Source organism: Papilio machaon, chromosome 22, assembly GCF_912999745.1.
Source record: "Papilio machaon chromosome 22, ilPapMach1.1, whole genome shotgun sequence".
Classification (NCBI taxonomy): Eukaryota; Metazoa; Arthropoda; class Insecta; order Lepidoptera; family Papilionidae; genus Papilio; species Papilio machaon.
This window is the reverse complement of record NC_060007.1, coordinates 1,730,315-1,754,460: the sequence shown is the minus strand read 5'-3', so window position 1 is coordinate 1,754,460 and position 24,146 is coordinate 1,730,315. Positions and strand designations below refer to the sequence as shown.

Below are 24,146 nucleotides of genomic sequence, written 5' to 3'. Positions count from 1 at the left end.
TGTTGTAATTCAAATAATTTCAGTAAAGATATAATACTATAGGTCTAATTACAATGGCTATAAAGGTAGTGGAAGACCATAGAAAGTATGGATGGATTGTGATAAAGAGGATATGCGTAAGAAGGGGGTAAATTCAGATATGACGGCTGATAGAGATGTATGGAGGAGTAGTACATACTGTGCCGACCCTCCATAGGGATAAGGGCATGATCATGATGATGATACAATACTTATTTAATTGTCTCTCTAGGTCTAGAATAAAAATGTATCCCGAAATACATCACGTAATCTGTGACGTCACTAAAAACGTAGACAATGCCCTTGCCAGACTTGCCCTTAAATCATATTCAAGTGTTTTAACTTTAAATATATAATGACTTTTTACGGTAACTTAAACAGTTAGTAAATTTTTAAGTTTGTTGCTTTAGTCGATTCATAGCTTAGGAAAATATTTGTCAGACTAAATAATTTTCGATATAAATTTAGCTCAGGATAAAATTGCTTTCGAATAATATAGTAGTATTCTGCCCCAATAATAAAGCGTGAAATTCATATGTTTGGGTACAATTTGCTTATTTTGACATTATAACGTTCCAGTGACATTTTAGTAATTAAATTTAATCGAATTTTAATTTTACTAGTCACAAAATGTTTTTGGAACTAAAAAAATTCTTACGAAAAGTTGTCACGACACTTTTTGCTATAGTAGTAAGTATGTTAACGACGAATGAGCGCTACTTCACCATGGCAACGACGTGACAATATATAACGAAAATTCATAGAAATAAAATGTACTTCTTGTGAAGACTTAAGTTTTTTATCCACAGAATAAATATTGGTTCCTTCACTAATTAATAGAAAGGAACTTCGTTCCATCCGGGTGTCCCTTGACACCTCTCAAGTTTTTTTTTTAAATTTCACCGTTCATGTTGATTACCTAAACACATTTACAAAACAATATTTAACTAAACAACAAAACGGCTGCCAGTACAACGATTATAAAAAAAGTTGACTTCAGTATTGTCCGAATAAACAGGGGCCTAGCGCGAAAAATTGCGAGCAAGTATTCGTAACGTCATTGACAAAACTTGTATAAGATTTGTTAGTGTACTTTACGCCTGATATGACCGCTGCACAAATATTATAACATTAGTAAGCTTTAAAAGTAATTTGCTATTAATTAGTTATTTTTTTTAATCTAAGTTTAATTTAAATTTATACCTTCCATGAAAGGTTGACAACACACGTCGTAAATAATTAAGCCAAAATATAAGGTTTGCAAAACATTGTATAATTTTTCCCTTTTAAATGATTTTCTTCTCGAAATTATTATGTAAATTAGTATTTTGTTGGTAATTCATTGTAATCAATATACCATAAGTTCAACGACCCTAGACTTCTTAAAATAAAAAAAACTCATAAACTATCACTTTACTATACTAACATATAATGCAGTATTGTTACCCAGTAGATTACAAAGGGAAAATAACCAGTAGCGAAGCACTTAGGTCTTAACAACGGGACCTAGACGGACTAACTCTGAATGGATATAACGCATCCAAAACACGTTCCCTTTACTACCTATTGTGTTACAATACACCTTGAATATGTTGTAAAATGTACCAGCTTCATATAATTGATACTCAGGTATTACTTTGTAACAAGCACTTCTGAAAGTGTACACGTATACCCCTTTAAAACTAATGTGTTTTGGAATAGTTATTTTACTTTAAAAGTTATATTTCGTTTTTCCTAGACTCATAAAGGGATAATTTCACCTTAACATATTGTAATTTAAGTTGGCTGATTTTTAAAAGATAATAGATTTGTACTGGATTATTCTAAAAAGTACAGTTCGTCACTGTTTCGTTAAACACATTAGCACTTTGACCGCCGTTGATTAATATTATGAATGTCAACGTGGTTATAACTATGTTTTGTGTCACCAAAACTGCTTCCAGTATAAGTATATTTGTTATTTATTAGTAAGACCACATTTCGGAAGCTCACGCATAATCATGATTTCTGGTAACGTCTCATATCAGCGTGCGATAAAAGGGTTGACATATTTAAGCTAAAATGTAATTGAAAGACTTTCTCATTTTTTTATGGTTAGGCCCTTAACCTTTCTCGAAATGTCATATTAGAGTAAAGGCAGTCGGTTTACAATTTTATTAGTAACTGGTAGAGATGAAGCCTAATTTATTTGGTGATTCATACTTTGTATACAAATGAGCAACTTTTTTAGGCAGACATGTTAAAGTTGCTTTAACATGTTCTCTCATGCTCTTGATAATTTATTGTGCAATAGTTGATTTTAACTGCTTTATAAAAACGTGATTATGACACGATTGTACTGTCGTGTAAATAAGTGTAAAAAATTTATTTTGAACAAAACAAATGAAACCATAAAGTCGAAATTGCTTAGTGATTTTAAGGGAATAGAGAAAAGACGGTTTCAGATTATTTGATGATGATGATGATGATGTAATCCCGGCCGATATCGGCCACGGCGACTGTCTTCAGCTCCGGTTTTGACGTTTACAGATTATTTAGAAAATAATTATTACAATTTAGCAAGATCTTTTACAGTTGGGAAGACATATTTATGATTGTAATAGAGAACCTAGAATAGTTAGGACGAAATGTTTAATTTTTATTTTTCAAAATTGAATCGATTTTTGTATCTAAATGTACAAATAGCGTTTATCTGTCTAGTTTAATATTTGAATTACGATCTTGTGTATTTGTATTTTAGTAACAACGTAATATTACAGATGTAATTTTTTATAAAAAAATTTCATGGTATGAAGTTTGAATTTTACGCACATAGCGTGGGTTTCTGAAAACATATCGTCTGTCACATCTTTGACAAAACATTACAATATTAAACGGAGATTGTGGTCTTAGAAAATCACGGTAAGTCCTTTAAAAAATTAAGAATTGCCTGAGAAACATACGTAATTTTTTTTATTTTAAGATTTATTATCAATATAGGCGTGGATCAACTCCTTTATAAAATCCCTTCACAACATTAACAACAAACTTGTTATCAAAACTTACTCCTTATAAGTATACAGAGTTAAGACAAAGCAAGGTCAAAGGAACAGTGAATTAATCAAATCTTGACCACCAATCAAATAAATTTCTTACCAACATTTTCACATTTACACAATGACCTAATACGTCCAGTGTTGACGAGTAATAAAACCTATTTGATTGTATAAATATTATCCGTACAATTAAATTTCGACTTTATAACTCAAGTTATAAAAGTACAAAATAGTCTGTAAGTTTTAAAGTCTATTAGTTCTTGTCTAGACCTGTATAATTGAATATAACCTTTTGTCTAAAATGACCAAAAAAAATGAGATGATGCAATTTTTCAATTCTAACTTTAAACAAACGGTTTTTAACGGTCACAATAAAATTAATTTTGAGATTTAGCAACAAAATCTGTCAATACAACTACATATAAGTATAAAAAATAATCTTTGTACATAAATGCGAATGTTTGAATGGATGAATGGATGTTTATTTGAAGGTATCTCCGGAACGGCTCAACGGATCTTGAAACTTATCACACTTGTAAAGAATAGCCTGGAAAAACACATAGCTACATAGCTACTAATAAAGGTTTATTTTAACTCCACGCGGACCAAGTCGCGGGCGACAGCTATTATAAAAAAATATACGCGATATCCAACCCTATACTTACTAAAAGTTAATTAGCTATCAAAATATTACCGTATGTTATAAAATTAATTTCATACACAACAATAATTTCGACCCTTCTGTAAGTATCGGAAATCATTATTGGGCAAAAATTATTAATTGAAAAATGCAAACCAATACTTGGGGTTTATTCGCCGTGAAATTGGACCCTGGGGTCCGCGGTGAGCAATCTGTTTGGCACAGTATGGTATTTTTTAATGATTTACGCAGGCACAGAACAATGTAAAATGATACGTTTCCCGCCTTTTGAGGTTTTTGTGTCATAACGGGTACGGGACAAGGCACGCGATTGTATTCAGCCACTACTTTTTTTATGTAACAAATCAACTTTTTTGTACATTTTTAATTTATGGATCGAGATCTTGATGTTTATTTAACATCATGAAATTATTAACTTTACAGCGAACTTGACAATGCAATCAGTAGGTTTTGTGTCAAGATTAAATATTTAATAATCGCTAAAGGTGTGTTTTGTTGGTTTATGCCTTCAAAACAAGTATGTTTCATCATCACGTTTGCAACATAACCGTACTATTAAAGAAATTTTTAATTTCGTAAATTATGAAGCAAAGGTGTTTTTATTACGGACACTTTGATAAAACACCTTTGCCTTTTAATGTCTTTTTATGTCAAAGGGTCATTGACACGTATGTATTCACGAGTTTCCTTTATACTCCTTTAATATTATTTGTTACAAAAAAGCAAAAAAATAACTACTAGTGTAGTGGTTTATTACCAAAATATGTTTTTCCTTTCTTTCTAAAAACTGTTATGATTTTTATGAGCATTCCTAAGCTTATTAACCATGATTTTTTTATCGTGAGGTTATATTAACAACAAATTACTGTCTCTATCTTTATACAAGTATTTCGAAAGTGGAAACCGACACATATTGGATTTGATCTGATGTTTAAAAATAACATAGGCTACGTAGATTTCTTAACTGTAGTGTATCGTTTCAAAAACACCTGCTCTTTCCAAGGTCGTCATTGTGCAGCCTGTGCGAAATCTTTCCCATTCATCTCGCGGAAGCGACGGCGGTAAGATGGCGGAAACGCTCACAATGAGTACTTACGGCGTAGGTTTCCGGTACGGTCTCGAACACAAGTGACAATGCATTTGGTAATTATTAAAAGTTAGCTCAGTTCTTTCATTTATTCGCGAATTCGTAAAACTTTTGCTAAACTGTCTGCCTGTAATCTATTCCATGAATCATGACATCATAATTTGTATTTTTAAATAAAAGTCTGCTTATCTTTTTTTTCTATTGACTCTGACTGTACTTGAAACTCGTGGATGTTTCAATTCCATTTTCTTTTCAAGATCATTATAATTAATAATGTCATGATTAATAACACTTTTGTACCCGCCTGTACCGTCTACCTGCGAACTAACTTTCGGAAGTGGTCATGTATTGTCTCACGCCCTATCTGTGACTTGAAAGCCAACGCGTACTTCGCTTTTTTTATTTGCAACACTCGAAATAGATTTATGAGTATAGAATATAAATTAAACAAATGGACGTCCGAAAGTATAAAGCCATTTGCAGTAATGTTAAATAATACTAGTTATAGAAGTACGTAAGTTTTCTAAAAAACAGGATAGAAAGGGCGAAACATCTGGACAGAAAGGAGCGTCTGCAAATCACAGACTCACCTACCTTGTTGCCCCTCTCCTCCAAAAGCATGGCAAAGCCTACCCTAATTTAGGGGTGACTAGGCCATAGTCAACCACGCTATCTCAGTGCGGGTTGACTTCAAACATATCTTTGAATTTATTCTCAGATGTGTTGCATCACGATGTTTTCTTTCACCGTAAGGACGTTGGATATATGTAAACATGTATGTCGAAAATCACATTGGTACATGGCGGGATTCGAACCCATGATCTGCAGATTACAAGTCAAGTGCTTTACCTCTGATTTTGTATATATAATTATTAATTAGTGATTCATAGACACTCGTTAAAGTTAATTAAAAATCCTGTCTAATCTAGAATAGTAGCGAAATTAAATCAACCAGTTTGTAGAGGAAACTACACGTCCGGACTTATAGTTCCCACACTTGAATATTATCTGTGCAATTAATGTCACCTTAGATACCTAATTTTAGTCCTCTTATCCTTCCTAAACTTATTTATAAGGAATGGGAAGGGGCAGTTGATTTGATTGAGGAGAGGACGCATAGAAAAGGGTAATATTCTTTTTCTGTGCGTCCCCTCCTCTGTCGGTTAAAGGTATTTGCAATTGCGGATGTCTATGGGCAGTGGTCACTTCCCTATTTCGGCATATTCAGGTGGCCGCTTGCTAGTTTGCCAACTTATAATAATACAGTATAATAAAAAAAAACTGCATAATTTATTTAATCAAGTTAAATTATGCTATTAATTTTTATAATCCAAAAGTATTAAATATATTTAAATTAGTTAAAATGACGCAGAAATAAAAAAAAAACATGTCTAAATACATTGGTCTTTGAAGGTACGCAATACAATTTGCCACTAATACAGTACTTTAATAATAATTGCGTTCATTTTAAAAAGTTTTTTTTTTTACTTTCTAAGAGATTATATTTCAAATTCTATATCATACGAATACCGTCGTATAGTTCTTAACAACAGATGCGCTAAACACCTTTACCAAAGATGTTTTCTGAATGAACTAAATTGATGTAAATATTTTTTTTTTGATGTCCCGCATATTCGTCACAATTACGGGCACGTTTCCATTGATTGAAGAGTAAACGGACAGCGCAAAATAACGCTAAAGTTGGAGTGTCTGTACCATTGAAAAAAAATATATTTCGTAAACATGATGATTTTTGTAGCAAAAAATTTTTAAATGATATAGGCTTTTATTTAAATTCTACACAGACATTGTCGTAGGCGACCGCTAGTTATACATAAGTAAAATTACTTACCACTTCTCCTAGCTATACCTAAAATTGTGTTGTGTGCAACGACTTATGCAAAGCTAACAGCCGCTAAGATATCTGGAAACTACTACTTACTAGTTACGTAGTAGACAATTATGGTTTCGACATCATCCAATAAAATAATATGGTAACACAAAAGAAATAATTATCATCGCCTTTCATGGAGTCTTACTGGATAAGTAATATTGCGCCTTATTTGGTGTGTCGCAGGAAATTTCGACCGTGAATTACAATTAGATTGAGTCCAACTCAGTTAATATGTCACGTAAAACAGCTGTCGATGTTGATGAACTGTGTACATTGAGCGTTAAGTTTAAAAATGTACTTCGAAGAGAACAGAAGGAGTAATGAATTGTTAAATTCAATGGATATTTAAAATGTGTAATATTGAATGAAGGCACTTCTTAACCGTGAATTTCCACTACTTATTAACCGTACAAAACTATATTGTTAACCCAATTTCATCAGAATAAGTGTTTCTTCAGTAGAAGCCCTGAGTTTTTTTCTATTTGTGTTCATGAAAAGTTCTTTCTTAATATCCTTGTTTCTATTTTTAAAACTGACTTCGTTAATAAGTAGCACGTGCGCATTGACACATTATAACGAAGAACGAACACGAAGTCACGATCGGAAATTGTGACGGTACAAGGATGGCCCTATGGCCCTTAATGTTTACACAGTCTGCACGTACCTTAAGCCTTTGACTTTCTACGGGTTTAAAAAACCGTTGATTTTAGAAGTCTTATAACCAAAGTTAACCGTGAAATATAACTAGTAATTTTATGTCGTCTGTTATTTATTCAATTGTAATTTTTTTATTACATAAATTAGATCATTAATAATGCTTTTCAATTGACAACACGTGTTCATATGACATTAGGCAAGTTTGGCGGGAAACGGTAATTGATTTGACATTAGGCACAAATTGCATCTGTCACGAATGTCACCATAAGTGGCCAGGAACAAAATTGTAGTACAACAAGGGTTCTGTGTACATATGTATCAGTTTTTCTTTTTTAAATATTATTACATGTTTCTAACTGTGTTAGATGCTTTATTTGTATACCTGGAATAAAGATATTGTGTAGTTTTTAATGCTGAATGTTAATAAAACTCCTTTCTTTACTTTCTATAAACATAAATCCATTTAAAAGGTCTTTGTGTTACTTAAAATTTAAATATGTAAACTCCTGTGCTATCAGATCTAAACTCTTTTGACAATTCAAATATAAAGTATTTTAATTAAACAACAATATCGTCTAACTTAAGAATTGAAAGTAGCAGCCCTATTTAAACACACAATGATGGCAGCCCTAATATTTTGTCGAGTCACGTAATGCTATTAATTTTTACACGTGGCAATGATTGATGACAAGAGCACGCGACTGCTTGTTGCATTGTTACAATGAAGTATTGTACTCAACACCTGGTGAAGAAATAAACAAAAACGAGATCAGATTATTTACCTATCTGTATCGTGTATCTTACCGTGGGTTTTGTTGTCTTTGTTTTGTCACAGAGATGTTGGTCTCAGAAACCCACGGTTCGGAGGTAAGTGGAAAATCTTACTTTGGACTTCTCATTGATTCCAACCTTCACCAGATTTTTCTATAGGAAACCAGTGGGTCTAGTATGAATAATTGTGACAATCGCCATCGTATCGTGATCAACAAAATTTGTATTCAAATTCGTGGAGCGCCCCCTATCGGGCGTAAAGTACTCAAAAAAATCTCATACAAGTTTTGTCATAATTGACGATTACGAATAGGCGAATAGGAAAGGCGATTATCACAAATATAGCTAGGCCTACAGCTTATACTGTAGTCACTACTACACACAACACGTCCATTAAATATGACACGAAACATGGTACTCCTTTCTTGCTTCTTCTATATCGAACATCGACGTAAATACATCTTGTGCGTACCTTTACAAATACCACAACACCAGTATTTTTACATACAATTCAAGCTAATTTTAATGTTTCCTAACCCTCGCTTTCTCTCTGAGTGACAGATGCAGCATGCAATGTCCACAGCTTTGCCCTTTTGCGGTAGAACTACGATAGTAAAGTATGGATAGCAGCCGTACATTTATTGAACAATTTTCAAAAGTAAATAATAAAATGACAGCATATAATCAGGTAATACATTTTAAAAATTAATTGTCATTAGGAATAATAATAAAAAGTTGTCTATAAAAAGATAATATTCATGTTATAGTTTAATATCTCCAGATGAATTACAACGTTCTACAATCTTAAAATCCACTAAATGTATCTTATTCGTATCCATATTATTCTTACGATAGTCATAAAATAACAGGTGTTATTCGAGAAAGTTTTGCTCTACTATATTATCAACATACGCGTCATCTGCATTCACAATTTCGTATTTTGTTTTTGCAAAAATGTTAATATGATTATTTTATTTTAAAACAAGAACTATATTTTGTAAAACTTAGTTACCTTGTTTACCACAATAAATTCGTTTACCTTATCAATAAAAAACTTGGTAAAATAAAAGAAAGCCAACATCACGCGGTGTTCCCAGGCGGTCACCCATCCAAGTACTGACCGCGCTCGACGTTGCTTAACTTCGGTGATCGGACGAGAACCGGTGCATTCAACGTGGTATGGACGTTGGCGACTGCTGGAGTTTATTTATCGAAAAGTATTTCGTTGAGAGAGAATTAGGTTTTTGTGTTCTAAAAAGTTAAAAAACATAAATTTGTCTGCCAATGAAATATGCGAAAGGTGAAATGAAAAAAAAAAAAACAGTTCTGGATATTGTAAGTAAAAAAAATAAATAAAAAAGTAACAAAAAGCCAACATCACGCGGTGTTCCCAGGCGGTCACCCATCCAAGTACTGACCGCGCCCGACGTTGCTTAACTTCGGTGATCGGACGAGAACCGGTGTATTCAACGTGGTATGGACGTTGGCGACTGCTGGAGTTTATTTATCGAAAAGTATTTCGTTGAGAGAGAATTAGGTTTTTTAATTAAAAAACATAAATTTGTCTGCCAATGAAATATTCGAAAGGTGAAATGAAAAAAAAAAAACAGTTCTGGATATTGTAAGTAAAAAAAATAAATAAAAAAATAAATAAAAAAGTAACAAAAAGCCAACATCACGCGGTGTTCCCAGGCGGTCACCCATCCAAGTACTGACCGCGCCCGACGTTGCTTAACTTCGGTGATCGGACGAGAACCGGTGTATTCAACGTGGTATGGACGTTGGCAAGCACCGGATTGCAATAAAATATCTTATTGTAATCTTTTCATAGTATTACCAAAAATTTCAAATAATTTTTTTTTTGCCAAATCAATTTTAAGTTTCTATTGATTTTTAAAATCGCTATAAATCTTAGGGCTTTTTACCATAAAAAAAAAAAAAACTTAGAGTTTCTAATACATTTTAACTTAAATATATGTCGACCCTTTTATACCGTGATTTATTCATGTCTGTTGAAACTTTAAGTAACACGTAGGCTTGCAAAATGCTATCTTTACTAATAACTAATGAAGTACTTATACCGCAAGCATTGTGGTGATACATATTTGTGGTGAAAAATCAGCTAAAAAGGTTTAAAACACGTGTTTAATTAAACAATGTCTAACAGTATTTTTTGGAGTAATATTTTCAGTTTAATGTGTTTTAAATACTGATTCAAAATGAGAAGAGGAAGTTTATTTTATGGCATTATTAATGGTGTATTGGGTTAGTAAATTATAAATAAAAAATAAATTTAAACAACTTTTATTTTTAATATTTTATTATTTAATACACAGTAATATAAGAATCAACATGAAATAGATATTGAAAATGTATTTTATATAAAAAGAACATTTGAAAAATTAAGCAAAATTATCGTCACAATAACTTATAACAAAAATTGGCATGGTCCTGGCACACCGCGAACGTCATAAAACATTTTGAGATTTTTATTATAACTACCTGTCGAAAGTCTGAATTAAAGGAAAACTTAATAAGTAGCCTATGTGTTATTTCAGACTATGTTCTACATCTATGCCAAATTTCATTACGATCCGTTGAGTCGTTCTGGAGAATATTCTAATAAACATACATCCATCTAAACATTTGCATCTATATATTTTTACCCCGTTTTCTATTTTTTTTTAATTCCGCGCGGACGGAGTCGCGGGTAAAAGCTAGTATATATATATAAAAGAAAGTTGTGTTAGTTACACCATTTATAACTCAAGAACGGCTGAATCGTTTTGACTGAAAATTGGTGGGCAGGTAGCTTAGAACTAGGAAACGGACATAGGATAATTTTTACCCCGTTTTCTATTTTTTTTATTCCGCGCGGATGGAGTCGCGGGTAAAAGCTAGTTTATAATATTAGTAAGATATTAGTATATTAAATGCAATGAATATCACGAATGTAAGAAAATTTAAATTTATATTTTTCTCAAATTAAATTTTTATTTTTATTATTACGGTTTTTTATTACACCAAAAGTACAATTAGGCAAAGAAAATAAAAGAATATTCCATTTTTGCAAAATAAAATCAAATAGTACAATGACAGTTTATTTGCATTTTATAAAAAATGTTTTTTTTTTTAAATTAATAATAACATTTTAATGAAGTTGCTTGCAATAAAATGTTATATAACATACATATATACATTTCATATATTTAAAAAAAAAAAAACAAAATGTAAAAAATAAGTGTCATTTAAAACAGTCGAACCAGGATAAGCGAGAAACTCGTGTAAGAGAGAAACTTTTATAAGCGAGAATATCTTACTCTAGCTTATCTTACTGGCGAGAAATGTACTCTCGCTTATCAAGATTTGTCTATATTTACATTAATACAACGCGTGCAAAATAACACAAGACTCGCGATTAGCACGATGACGTCACCTTATATGCTTACAAATTAGTATGGGGTTTCTACTTTTCGTCATTCAGTAAAGTAATACATTTTGTTATTTGTTTTTTTTTATATTTTTTATTATGCATACAAATGTGAATATAAATATATCTTTTTTTAATATTTTAAACAGCTCCAATCTGTATGATAGGTAATGCAAGTTGGAAAGCATTCTGTATGTATTTACAACTGTTATCTGCCTGTGAACAAAAAAATAATAATTAAATTAGTACATAACTGATTTTTTTTAAATTGTAGGTTACTTTGAATCTTTTCCTGTTTCTTTTGAAAGTAAAAATATCTGCAATTTACTAGTTTATTATAAGTTTATATCTAACTTAGTGCCTATTTCTACTTATAAAAAAAAATCCTTTGATTGTTTTATGTATCTATACACATATATATTAATCACTTCTGAATCATCATCAGGGTGATGATTTTATCTGCCCACTGTTGGACATGTCTTTCCCAATACATACCTCTAAAAATATGTTGGTGATGTGATTGCTGACTTGTTCCTTGTCTTCATCGGTGATGGAGTTCAACCTCGCGGTGAACAGTGTCGCTATATCACCGATGTGCTTCGTTATCACCACTGTCATTCTGAAAAATGTCATTGTATAAATTTAACATTGGTTTTTATAAGGTGGCATACGAACAAGCAGTCACTTCATTTGTCGAAATATATATTGAAGATATAATAAATCGGACAAAAACAAACAAATAGACAACAATTGATAATTAATTACAGTGCTGTCTTTCATAAGACCTTTATAACTACATATACCATCAAGTACATAGAATATCGTGGGAGTTAAAATGAAGTGAAACTTAGATAAGCGAGAATCCAACAATCCGCATTATTTTTCTCGCTTATAAAGGTTTCTCGCTTATCAAGGTTGGACTGTATACTGACTGTGTGAGTGCGTCTGCTTCATCAGCGGTAGACCGGCGTGTCTTCACCAGCAGCATCTCCGCAGTCTTGTGGTAGATGTCAACAGCGAGAGCGGTGGCTTGTGCCAAACTGCTCACAGCTCGCTTGTATATAACACGTGATGGTATATCTACCGTTGCTAACCAATCCAATGTCTCTTTGTAATGTCTGGAAATTTAATATCTTATTATATATATAAAAGAAAGTCGTGTTAGTTACACCATTTATAACTCAAGAACGGCTGAATCGATTTGACTGAAAATTGGTGAGCAGGTAGCTTAGAACCAGGAATAGGACATAGGATAATTTTTACCCCGTTTTCTTTTCTTTTTTTTTTTATTCCGCGCGGACGGAGTCGCGGGTAAAAGCTAGTTAATTATACATTTCTGTTGTATATTTTGATGTAATTTCTGTTTTTTTTTCGTTAATTTAATAGATTTTTTTTTCAATTAACAATTCAACAATCGTTTGGAGCGAATGGCGTGTTTTTTTTACCAAAAACAGGTGTCAGATAGCTGTAGTGAGGGGATGTAAGCGTTATTTTTGTAGATCTAGTGTTGTGTAGATACACCGGCAAAGTGTTTAGTTTTAATCCTAACAAAATATATGTTTTTTATCTTTAATTTTTTTCCAAAAATATTAACAATACATATACATATAAGAAAGAGTTTTTACTTTTCCTGTAATTAAAAAATTTAAGTATAAAATGTGCAATTTGTCTTTGAAAATGTTTTATCTATGTAACGAAATGAAATATAAGAGTCATATTACTTGATGAGAGGTTGATATTGCATCTTCAATCCAATGTCTCTGGTGGCAGTCTGCAGGCGCTCGTGTAGTGCATCAGGCTTGGATGTGTCTCCTGACTCCTCTTCATCATCATCTTCTTCCGGCATCTCACATAGCTCTGAGGAAACAAAAAATATTGGCTTTTATTGATTATTCAGCTAGTTTACTATATAACAAAACTCTTTAACAATGGTCTGCTCTATATCGTATACTAGCTTTTACCCGCGACTTAGTCGATGCGGAATTAAAGAAAAAAATTAATAAGTAGCATATGTTTTCTTTCAGACTATGTTCTATATCTATGCCAAATTTCATCCAGATTTGTTGAGCCGTTTCGAGATACCTTCTGACAAACATTCATCCATCTATCCATCCATCTAAACTTTTGCATTTATAATATTAGTAAGATAAAGAAATATATGCAAATTGTTTTAAATTATATTTCATCATCAGTAACACGGCTCACTATCCCCACTGAGGAGCTCGGAGCCTACCCCAAGTTAGAGGTGATTAGGCCATAGTCAACCACACTGGCCAAATGCGGGTTGACTTCACACATATCTTTGAATTTCTTCTCAGATATGTGCAGGTTGCATCACGATGTTTTTTTCACCGTAAGAACGTCGGATAAATGTACATATGTAAATCGAAAAACAAACTGGTACATGGCTGGATTCGAACCCAGGACCTGCAGATTGCTAGTCAATTTTACATATGTACTATGTATTCCCTTTAAAAAAGTCTATGAACCAATAAAATAATAAACAGCTATGATAAAAAAAGTAATAAATGAATAAGCTTAAATTAAATTAATCACCATCAAATAAAAGTCATATAAAAAAAATAACTGACCGGCAACTTGCTGCAATGTCTCTTTCATATCTTGTCGCTTGCTGGGCTCTGCTGCACGAATCCTCTCCTCTATCCTCATGCTGACCTGTCTAGATAACATCTCTAAAGCCTCCAAGTGTACCAAGCCTGAAAGAAAGTTGTCCTCAAGATAAATATTTCAAAAAATTTATCACAAAACAGTATATTTTTTTGGTATATAAAAGTTTAACACTGCAATTTTAATAGTATCAAACAATTGTTTATTAATATAGTGTTTGTAAGAAACGGGATTCTTACCACAATTAGGCTGTTTTAATTCCCGATATTTGGTTGATTAACAGTATATTAGTAAAAATTAAAAAACTTTGAAGTTATATATCAATTATTTATTGTTCAAAATAGACTATTGTACAAGAATAATCAAATCGGTTGTACAAAGAACAGTTGTAAAGCAAATTAATTGAAAACACTCTTTTGAAAATAAATAAATAACAAAAAAATATTTTTTTTCTACTATGAGATTAACTAAGAATATTTTTTAAGGTGGCAAAGAAGTCATGCAAATCTACCGCTGCCTACAAACATCTATAATTACTGATGTGGTTCCTACTTTTTATCAATGGAGGACACTCGGAAAACTAAATCCACTTCCCCTTCCCATCATAAGAAGGAAACGAGGTCTAAAATTATGCCTCTGACGAAAGGCTGAATTATTTCCACTTCACGCCTATCTTTTGTGAGGTTGTGGTACTGCATCAGGCAAACCAGCTAATTTGTGCACCCAACAAATATTGTTGTTGACGGCTCTATCACTGTTAAATCTAAATAACAAAGTTACCTTCAAAGTCATCAAATAGTGTTTCATAATGGACCTCCTTGGCCTCCCTCTTCTGTTCTTTAATCCTGTCTTCCTCATCAGCTTTAGCCTTTGCTTCTCTAAGCACTTGAGACAGTACCGGCTTATCGGCTGAGTCTAGACCGAGCATGGCTCGCTTCTTAGCCAAACCAGGGTCACCGTCTTGGAGTACTTCCATTGTCTTCTTGCCAATCGTCTCTAGAGTGTCTAATCCTCCTGCTAAGACTTTTGTACCTGTTATATGAGAAAAGATGTTCTTAAATATCTAGTAAACATACATAAAGTCTGAAAGAAAATACTATGCATAGTATGTCTTAAGTAAGAATATGTCTGACTATCAAAAATAGGTAGATAAATACAGATTTTAAGAAAAATTAAAGAGTAAGAAATATTTTTGAGCTTAGGGATTGAATTAAATATTTATTACTAACAAACTAAAAATTCAGATCATATTTTAGTAAAAAATACACAGTCAAACCATGATAAGCGAGAAACTTCAACAAGCGAGAGTCATTGTCCTGTCCAGCCAGACAAACTCCATTACCGAGAAACCGGAGTTAGAAAGAAACCTCTAAAGTGAGAAAAATATAACTGTCCCTAGGACTCTTACTTATTCAGGTTCAACATTATTAACATTTAAGATTTCAAAAAATTAATTAAAAAACAATACAAACCAGTTGTCTCCACAAATTTAGTTACACCAGACAAAAGGTTTCCAAATGGAAATTGGGCATCATTATTTTTACTATCTTCCTGATTATCATTGTTAGTATCTTTTATTACGCTGTCCTCGCTTTTATGTTTATTTTCAACAGTTTGAGAAGCTTTTCTGGCAAGTTCTTCAGGGTCCGGTGCCCCAATACTAGTTTCTAAGACTGTTGAAATCCCCTGAAAAGTAAGAAATATAAAAATAAGTGTCTGAATTATAGAAATAGTTTTTATTTCCACAAACAATGCTAAACACATCTGTATTTGCTTGCAGCTGTCATTTGAACACATCATAAAACAAATCTTAAATTTGTTTAACACTCAATGTACATATGGATAAAAATATCAAAGCTGCATAATATTAAACACATAAAATATTATTATTTACTTGGTAAATAAATTATTACAAATTTATTTACTAACTTTTGCCCGCAACTTCATCGAAGCGGAATAAAAAAAAAACATTGCAAGTCGCCTATGCATTCTTCCAGAATATACTCTACATATGTGCCCAATTTCATCAAGATTTGTTAAGCCATTTTGGATATACATTATAACAAAACATCCAACTTCATATTATTAGTATGACTTCTCACATAATTTTCACTATAAATAAATAAGAACCTGTGATACTTGTGAGGTGAGGTTAGTGATTCCAGCAGTGGCGGTGCTCAGTATGGAGTCCATGCCCCAGCCCCAGCCCCAACCTTCATTTTTTGTGGAAGTTGATGTAGATGTTGCTGCTAACCTTTCTGTGACTTCTTGTATGTTCTTATCAGGTTGTTTAGTAACATCTTCCTGCAAATAAAAATATGAAAATAGGTGACATATGTCTTAAGTGTGAGTGGGTTTATTTGTTATATTTTAATGTAAAGGAAAATTTACAAGATTAATATTTAAACTACACAAATCTGCATTTCTTTTTTCCTTTTTAGAATTACTATCTTCTTTTTAATTTATATTATAGTAACAAACTCTAGTTGTTGAGAATGTATTTTGGTTTAATGTTAACTTGGTAAGTTGATCTTAGTTACCTCAATTATTAAGAGAATTTAAAGATATTATAAATACCTTTCCAGTTTTGGATATGTCTGTATCCCCCCAATCGTCAAAATCAGTCCAGCCCGAGTCATTGCTAGCTCCTTTGTCAGTATTTGAGGTTGTGGCATCTAATGTTTTTGTTGTATTTTCTGCTTTTGGTATTGAAATATCTTTTTCTGAGCTAACTTTTGTTATACTTTCAGAACTTTCATCAATGTCAAAATCATCCCAACCATCTGTTGTTTCAACCTATGTAAAGGAGAATCAGTAAGACAGGGAAATTAATTCATTAAACAAAAGAAAACAAAAAAAACGATAATAAATTACTAATTTTAAAATAATTGAAAAAGGCTCATTACTTTTTTAGGCTCTGAACCTGTTTTTAATTGGCCTTTTCTGTTTTCCTGATCTGATTCTAAATTATCGCTATAATTTGACGAAGATAATCGCTTTTTTCTCTCCTTCTTTTGTGGGCTGTTTTGACCCTCATCGGCACTCTCAAAATCGTCACTATCACTGGTAGGCATGATAAATTTTTATGAACCAAATTAATTATTAATGTCCACAAATCTTTAAAAATCCACTACGTGTTGCAAAGTTTTTGTAAATTTTGACAAATTGTTTCACTTTGGCACGTATCTGTCAAAATGTTGAAACTGACAGGAGCGTTCCGTTTTCACTAAATTATAAAAAAAAATAGGATTTAGATAAAGTAACCGTGGAACCCGTCATTAAGGTGCAAGCAAAGGGTTTAATTATGTTTTTATTTTATTTATGAAACTTAAGATTAATGCTAGAGATTTCTATTATTACGTAGGTGAGCACTAAAAAAGGAGTTCTCCAAACTCATCCAATTTTTTCCAAAATCATATCATCATCAAAGATGATGAAGGTATGGATGAACGGATAAGTGGATGTATTGATTCGGCACGTGTCCGTTCATAGTTGAGATTTAATTCATTTTAAATTATATAAGGAGACACCATGATTTTTGATAACAGAAATGCTTTGGTTTTGCAAAAATCAAATTAGTGGTTAAAACAAACTACATTTATAAAAACTGTCTTAGCTTCAAATAAAAAGAATATGATAAGATATTCAGATATTCATCTGCTCATTCTTAAACCTTTATAGGAAATACCATCCTTGTATTTTACAGGTGAAACCGGTCATTTATTTTGCGTCGATGTTTTGAAAAAAATCAAAATGCAATTCAAACAACGAAATGTAGATAAGAAGTAGTGGTTTGTAGACTTCGAAAAACACTTGTACAGTGGACTTACATTGAGTTTTTCAACTTCAAGTATTCAATGATGTATTGTTCGTCATTTCAGCAAATAACTTTTCTCGAAATTGATCCATCTTTTCTTGCGACCAATGCGGCCCTCCACCTCTACAAATCATATTTCAATTTCTATTTGTCACATGCCATTATTAATTCCTCATAATTTGCGCAAGTACTATTTGAATGTAAGTGCTCAGAAAAAAGTAACTTTTGTATAAAAATGAGTCCCTACCTTTCTGAATTCGGTCAGAAAACTGTGTTTGTATGGTCTTGTTGTATACGATTAATAACAAAGGTATTGTTATAATATACCACTTACTATGTTGTATAATTATGTACATAAAGACAATTGATGCATATTACAATGTGATCATATGTTTTATAAACATTGATTAGTATAAAAATAAAGAACATTAAAGAAAAATAATCATGTGTATTCTATAATTAGATAAATATAAGCAAATGTAAGTAGTATGAAGTTAACATATAGTTGATGAAGCTACACTCACAGTTTTATTCAGTACGTTTTATGTCTATAATTCGTATGTTGTGTTGTCTCATACATACGCGTTGGAATGCGGCCTATACATATCTGTCTGAGTACGTAGGTACATGCGACGGAATCGTAAATAAATTGAATGGATAGGTACTACATTTCGCCTTCACTGTTGCTTGGCTCGGTTTTGTAGTTCGCACTGTGAATCGTAGGCACCCGTCGGCGGTTCGGTGTGTTTGCCAGGCCACGGTATGTAATGTAAACATTGTGGTCAAGAGGAATGCATTTAGACGGTAGGTGCTGGTAGTGAATATTATCATGAGCGGTGATAACGTGGCGATGGGCGCCCGCGGCTCAGTCAGCGACGCGGGCTCGCGTGGTGCGGTCGCGTACTTTGTACGTATTGGCGGGAAAGTGACGTGCGGAACTGTTCGCGCTCGCGTACGCGCCGCATTCCATCGTGGGGGCCCTTCGCCGCCATTGGCCGATCCCGCGTGACGTCACACCTCGTAATGAGGTATTCAACATGGCCGTGTAGCTAGTTCGCGAGTGTGCTTCGTTATTCGTTTGAATGGATTTAATCAGTGAAATATGCCAAGGAGACGAAACGGTGAGATACCCTTGCCCGACGGATGGGATTATGCGAGGGACTTTGATGGAAAGTTATATTTCATCGACCACAACAGTAGAAAAACGACGTGGATCGACCCGCGAGACAGGTAAGTTTTCCGAAGAGAAGTGTTAACCCGTAAGAGCCCCATGTCAAAACTTCACATTCCAATGCGATTTCCTGAGTTTTCTGATTGAATTTATTGCTTGCGATTATTTAGGTTGTGGCTACTAGTGTTATTTTAAGTATTACTTGTGCCGTACGTGATAAGAACTGTTTCTAAATAGAATAAATTGTGAAAAACAAACCGATCGTTCGCCGCGACGCAGCTGCTATCTGTCGGAAAGCACGCGCAACCGTCTCGATTTCACACGACATTCCACAATTGACTAACAACAACTGACCTAAACACAAATTATGGTTATCATTTTTATCCTTCAACGTTTTCAACTCTCGTATTAATATGAGACCTCATTCGAATCGTGTTGGAAAGCGTACGAATGCGGCTCGGAAACTGGTTAATATAAATAGTGTTAGCGGTCTAGATGCTAAAATAAATGTACAGTTTGTAGTGATCGGGACATGTTTAGATTTAGATGGTCGGTTTGGTTCGGCGCGTGAAGTGCGATGCATAGAGAGCGGGTTGGAAGATGGAATGCACTGCATAGGCAAGCTGTTCGAAGTGAATGACAGGCCGTAGAATGCGGCCCGGGCCCGCGGCGATGGTCGCGCCTTTCTAAAGCGGCGCGAACCCCCTCGGCCCCTTCACACCCCTGCCTCGCCAACACATCGAATTGCAGGTGCTCCGAGCTCGACACATCCCCATTAAATACCGATCATGTCTAGCCATATCTATTTGAGTTAAGACGCGGCACCTGCGACATTGTCTTAAAAAGTTGACCTTCAAAGCTACCCACCTGCAGCTCAAAATGAGCTGAGACCGTTAAAAATGCTAAACAGTCTCCGTATCACTCAGATGTGGGAATTAATCAAGTCGGTCATGTACAGTCACCAAAATAAGAAAAATATTTCAATGGAAATATTAGTGAATGTACAATCATATTTTAAGCTTTGGTAAAATTAAATTGCTAAAATTGTAATGTATCAATATGCAGCTGTAACCTTGCGTGATTGTGCGCGACTGTTTTAGCGGTATTTAAAGAAAAGAACGTTCTGTATTTTTTAAATTAAATTCCTTATTTGTAAAGTTATTCTTATAAACTTTGCTGTGATATCAAATAACAGAGAAGGCAGATATCGGTTGTTGGTGCATTGACTGCAATACCATTGGTCATTGACACAGGAGATAAAGTTGATATTTTTATTGTACCTTTTGGCTGACTGGTAAAATCGCAACATGGTATGCAAAAGCACATGCATAATGCTTGAGAAAATAGACGTGATTGAAAAAAAAAACTTGGAATGTATCATTAAACACTTTTAAAATTTTGCTATCTTGTAAAATAATCAATATTGAATGCATGGGATTGTGGTCCAGGGTGTCGTTCTGAGATATACGGGAGATGCAGCGGAGGTGTACGATATTGGATAATTAAATTTAGGGAATTTAAATAAGAGAAGTTTGTCACAGGCTGTTACCAAAACCGGGAACATTTGGAAAGGGATTACGAGAAAAAAATAATGATATAATGCAATAATACTGAACTATAACAAGGTTTTTGGATCAAAACTGACCTAGAAGTATGTGTCACATGAAATTGTCAGCGCGAAACTAGTACACAATAAAGCGCAACACAAAGCCAATTTATTAATGCTAAAAATAACCCGCCCATGTCTCTGACGCGTACGTTATTAACCTTATACAGAGTAACTAACTACATTACTTCAAAATGTGACGATGATGACAGTTATTTCACTAGAGATGAATTTTATACATTTCTTGAATGTGTGCGTAGGTGTATGAATCTGCAAGAGGCTAAAGAGGTCTTCCATTTGGTGCCAGGACCAAATGGAAAACTGTTATCTCTGCCTACCCTCCTCCCGAGCCTGAGTTATGTTGTTTTGTTTTTCTTGTGAGTATACATGGTATTAATGAATTGCAGAAAAAAAAATTACCAAATATGTTAAGAAAACAAAATTGCAGTTCGTTGTGATATCAAAATGTTGGTGTTTGTTAAAGACTAAAAATGGAAAATTTGTGTAAATATCCTAATAAAATTATAAATGCCAACGTTTAGATGGATGGATGGATAAATAGATAGATTTTTTTAAATACTGCGCGGACGGAGACGCGGGCGACAGCTAGTATTGATTATAAATGTATTTTGTTGATAAAAAAAATGCACAGTTTGCGCTAGGTTCCTCCGAGAGATTGCATTGAGGACGGTTCGTACAAGGTAATAAATAGCTTCCACGCTTTCAGTAACGAGATATCGCTGGCTAATAGGGATTGCGGTATTCGCGGGTCGCTGAAGCCGGTAGTACATAAAAAGAGTTAAAAGATAAAATGCCACCGGCAAAAACACGAACACAGCGGGCGATTAACGACGTATCGTAAATTGAAGAAGAAGTTATTGGTCTCGTTACTTTGTGAAAGACAATGACGGTTGTGAGATGGAGTTGACGGCACGGCAATGAATAATGTCGTGTCGTATAACCTCAATTGAATGCTATCGATGGGATTTTTGAAGTTATAGAATACGTATGTTAGAGAAAAGAGGAGTACATTAGCATGAATATAGCAACGAATAATAAGATTTCAATGATTGTTGTACATTGTCTAACTTTTTTCTTAAGACGCTCAACTATCAACGTAATAGAGAACGAAGTGTAAGGGTTTTTACTTTGAAAAGAACATATATTGTCAGACGAATGGCAGTGTGAATAGTTTCAAAGAATATATTAAGAAGCTGCAAAGGCAATTAGATCATAATTGTACCTTACAACTAAAATTCCCTTTGAAACGGTACTTTAAAAGTACAGATTCTATTAATAATGCCGTGGGAATGAATTTTAAAAGCTGCAAAATTATCTTACATCGGTATCAAGGGTATGTTATTACATTTAATTGTAGGTTACATAGTGAGTAGACAAGACAATGAACAAAAAAGTTTGTCAGATCTTTCTCTTTTCTAAATATTACACATTCGCAGATGCAGACGCGATAACACAAATCGAATTGTAATCCATGACCTTGTTACCTCCAGGAAACACTGATTGTTAACTGTTAAATTGCTTCTAATGATGTGGGGATGTCCTATAAAAATTAAAATATATGATATAATATCAGTCTGCTTCCTACTTTATTATAATAAAGATGCAATAGAGTAGTCTTCTCAAGATTGTGAAATCCAAGTATGTGTAAAGCGTAGTAGATACTTCCCACGCACAAAGTTACCCGATGCGTGACGCTAAAGGGCTGCATTTTACAACGTTTCTTGACTCCTAAAGGAATCCATTTGCGTTTGTAATGTGAATTAATTGTCACATTCAATAATAAATTCAACAATTTTATTACCCAGTTCTTGCACGTTGAATATATCCTGACTTTAAATGGTTGGTATTTTCATAGCTCTTTTATGTGTACTATCGATAATTTGTATGGAATTTGTTGATAAAAGTATGTAAAATATCAACCTATCTGCCTATACGTGAACCAATTCATGAATATGACTTGAATAAAGCTTATATAAAAAAGTTACAATAGAAAAATTTACATGTACGATTATTGCAGGTTCTAGTTCTTTCCATATTATCTAGTTCCTAGAAGATATGCCAGTGTTTCTTTTTGGTTACTTAAATGTAATTTCGAAGTTTAAAATTGTGGCGTTACAAATTCTGTAAAATAAATCTAAGCAATGAATTTATGGCACAAAGTTATACAATACGCAATGGAGCAAGCTCTGGGCGCGGTTTGAGGCGAAATATCGTCTAACATTGTTTACTGTGCGCATTCCTCACAGATAAAGCTGGCCTTGACGATCGCGCTCAGACGAGCGACTTGTGTCCATTTATTTTGATTCCTATGCTAATCAATGTGCCGTATTGTTTGTATTCAATGTATAATCGATTTTAAATTTAACGATCGTTCATTAAGTATTCGGACGATGTAGTCACTCGACTGATTTATCGATTTTTAAATCTATTTAGAACATGTTCGACGCGGTTGGACATAAAAAACATTTAAATATAGTTATTCGGAACGTTTTTAAGCATTGACATTGAATTTTAGGTTTAGAATTATTTTAGAAAGTGTTAGAAAGGAAAGATTTATCAACGTTATCATTTTAGATATCTCTATGCTGATATTTTGAGTCTTGATTTTAATTAATTAAAAAAAAAAACAGGAAGCCAATCTGGCTGTATTTGGAACTGTGATATGTCGGGGAATAATATGAATCGAATCACTACAAGAACAGACAAAAGAAAAACAAACAAACGTCAAAATTCCAAGGCGGCCAATACGCTATTTTACTTTTTCAGTTATTTTGAGAAAAATGTCAAATAAAATGAAAAGATGTTGCATAGTAAAGATACCTTAAGTTACACTAGTTGTCGCCCGCGACTCCGTCCGCTCGGAATTAAAAACAAACGTAATAAGTAGTCTATATGTTCTTCCAGACTATGTTGTACATCTGTGCCAAATTTCATCAAGATCCATTAAGCCGTTTCGGAGATACCTTCAAACAAACATCCATCTAAACATTCTCATTTATTATATTAGTAAGATATTAATAAGATAGTTATTTAAGAATAATTATTTTTCCGAAACTATTTAACAGAATTCACGAGTTTTTGTAAAAAAATGTTCAGCTTGTCTATGCTGATAATATAACGCGTTTAATTGGAACGAATGTCGTAGAATACAATAAAGCGTATAGTGCTACATTATCTATGCATTGATAAAGCTGGTCTTGTTTTTAATCGAGAGTAACATTCCATTGTTATCTATGTGCCGTCATATTTATTGTTTACTCATACGTTAATGATTTTTATTGCCTGAGCTATTTTTGTCGCGTCGTTTCATTTTATAGCTGTATGTACGCTTATTATACGTTTACGGTGAT

General features: G+C 33.3%; 2 protein-coding genes and 3 non-coding genes across 5 annotated transcripts in view; 1 reads left to right on the top strand and 4 right to left on the bottom strand.

The window, feature by feature from the left end:
- Positions 1–9,195: 9,195 nt before the first annotated feature.
- On the bottom strand, positions 9,196–9,314 carry LOC123722281. The gene has a single exon (XR_006756462.1). It is a non-coding gene; the product is annotated as a 5S ribosomal RNA (ribosomal RNA).
- Positions 9,315–9,492: 178 nt separating this feature from the next.
- LOC123722280 lies at positions 9,493–9,611 on the bottom strand. Its single transcript, XR_006756461.1, has one exon. It is a non-coding gene; the product is annotated as a 5S ribosomal RNA (ribosomal RNA).
- A 179-nt stretch (positions 9,612–9,790) lies between these two features.
- Positions 9,791–9,909, bottom strand: LOC123722276. The gene has a single exon (XR_006756457.1). It is a non-coding gene; the product is annotated as a 5S ribosomal RNA (ribosomal RNA).
- Positions 9,910–11,676: 1,767 nt separating this feature from the next.
- On the bottom strand, positions 11,677–17,351 carry LOC106712554 (protein FAM114A2). Its single transcript, XM_014505156.2, has 10 exons — positions 17,088–17,351; positions 16,759–16,977; positions 16,312–16,485; positions 15,654–15,867; positions 14,962–15,213; positions 14,145–14,270; positions 13,275–13,410; positions 12,486–12,671; positions 12,049–12,172; positions 11,677–11,769 (listed from the first exon to the last, which is right to left on the bottom strand). Exons 1-10 carry the CDS (start codon positions 17,253–17,255, stop codon positions 11,695–11,697), a joined length of 1,674 nt encoding a protein of 557 aa, XP_014360642.2. The 5' UTR covers positions 17,256–17,351; the 3' UTR covers positions 11,677–11,694.
- A 1,229-nt stretch (positions 17,352–18,580) lies between these two features.
- Positions 18,581–24,146, top strand: part of LOC106712581 (protein kibra) — a 73,527-nt gene continuing 67,961 nt past the window's right edge. The window contains exon 1 of the mRNA XM_045683497.1: positions 18,581–19,228. Coding sequence (XP_045539453.1) covers positions 19,101–19,228 — 128 coding nt within the window. The 5' untranslated portion in view covers positions 18,581–19,100. The remainder of the gene's footprint in view (positions 19,229–24,146) is intronic.

Bases quoted from the DNA above. Each gene is read 5' to 3' on its own strand.
- LOC106712554 (XM_014505156.2), bottom strand. From the start codon at position 17,255: ATGCCTACCAGTGATAGTGACGATTTTGAGAGTGCCGATGAGGGTCAA. The intron at 13,411-14,144 runs GTCAGTTATTTT...TTGTTTCCTCAG, and splicing joins GACATTGCAGCAAGTTGCCG to AGCTATGTGAGATGCCGGAA. The intron at 12,173-12,485 runs GTCAGTATACAG...GACATTTTTCAG, and splicing joins GAAGCAGACGCACTCACACA to AATGACAGTGGTGATAACGA.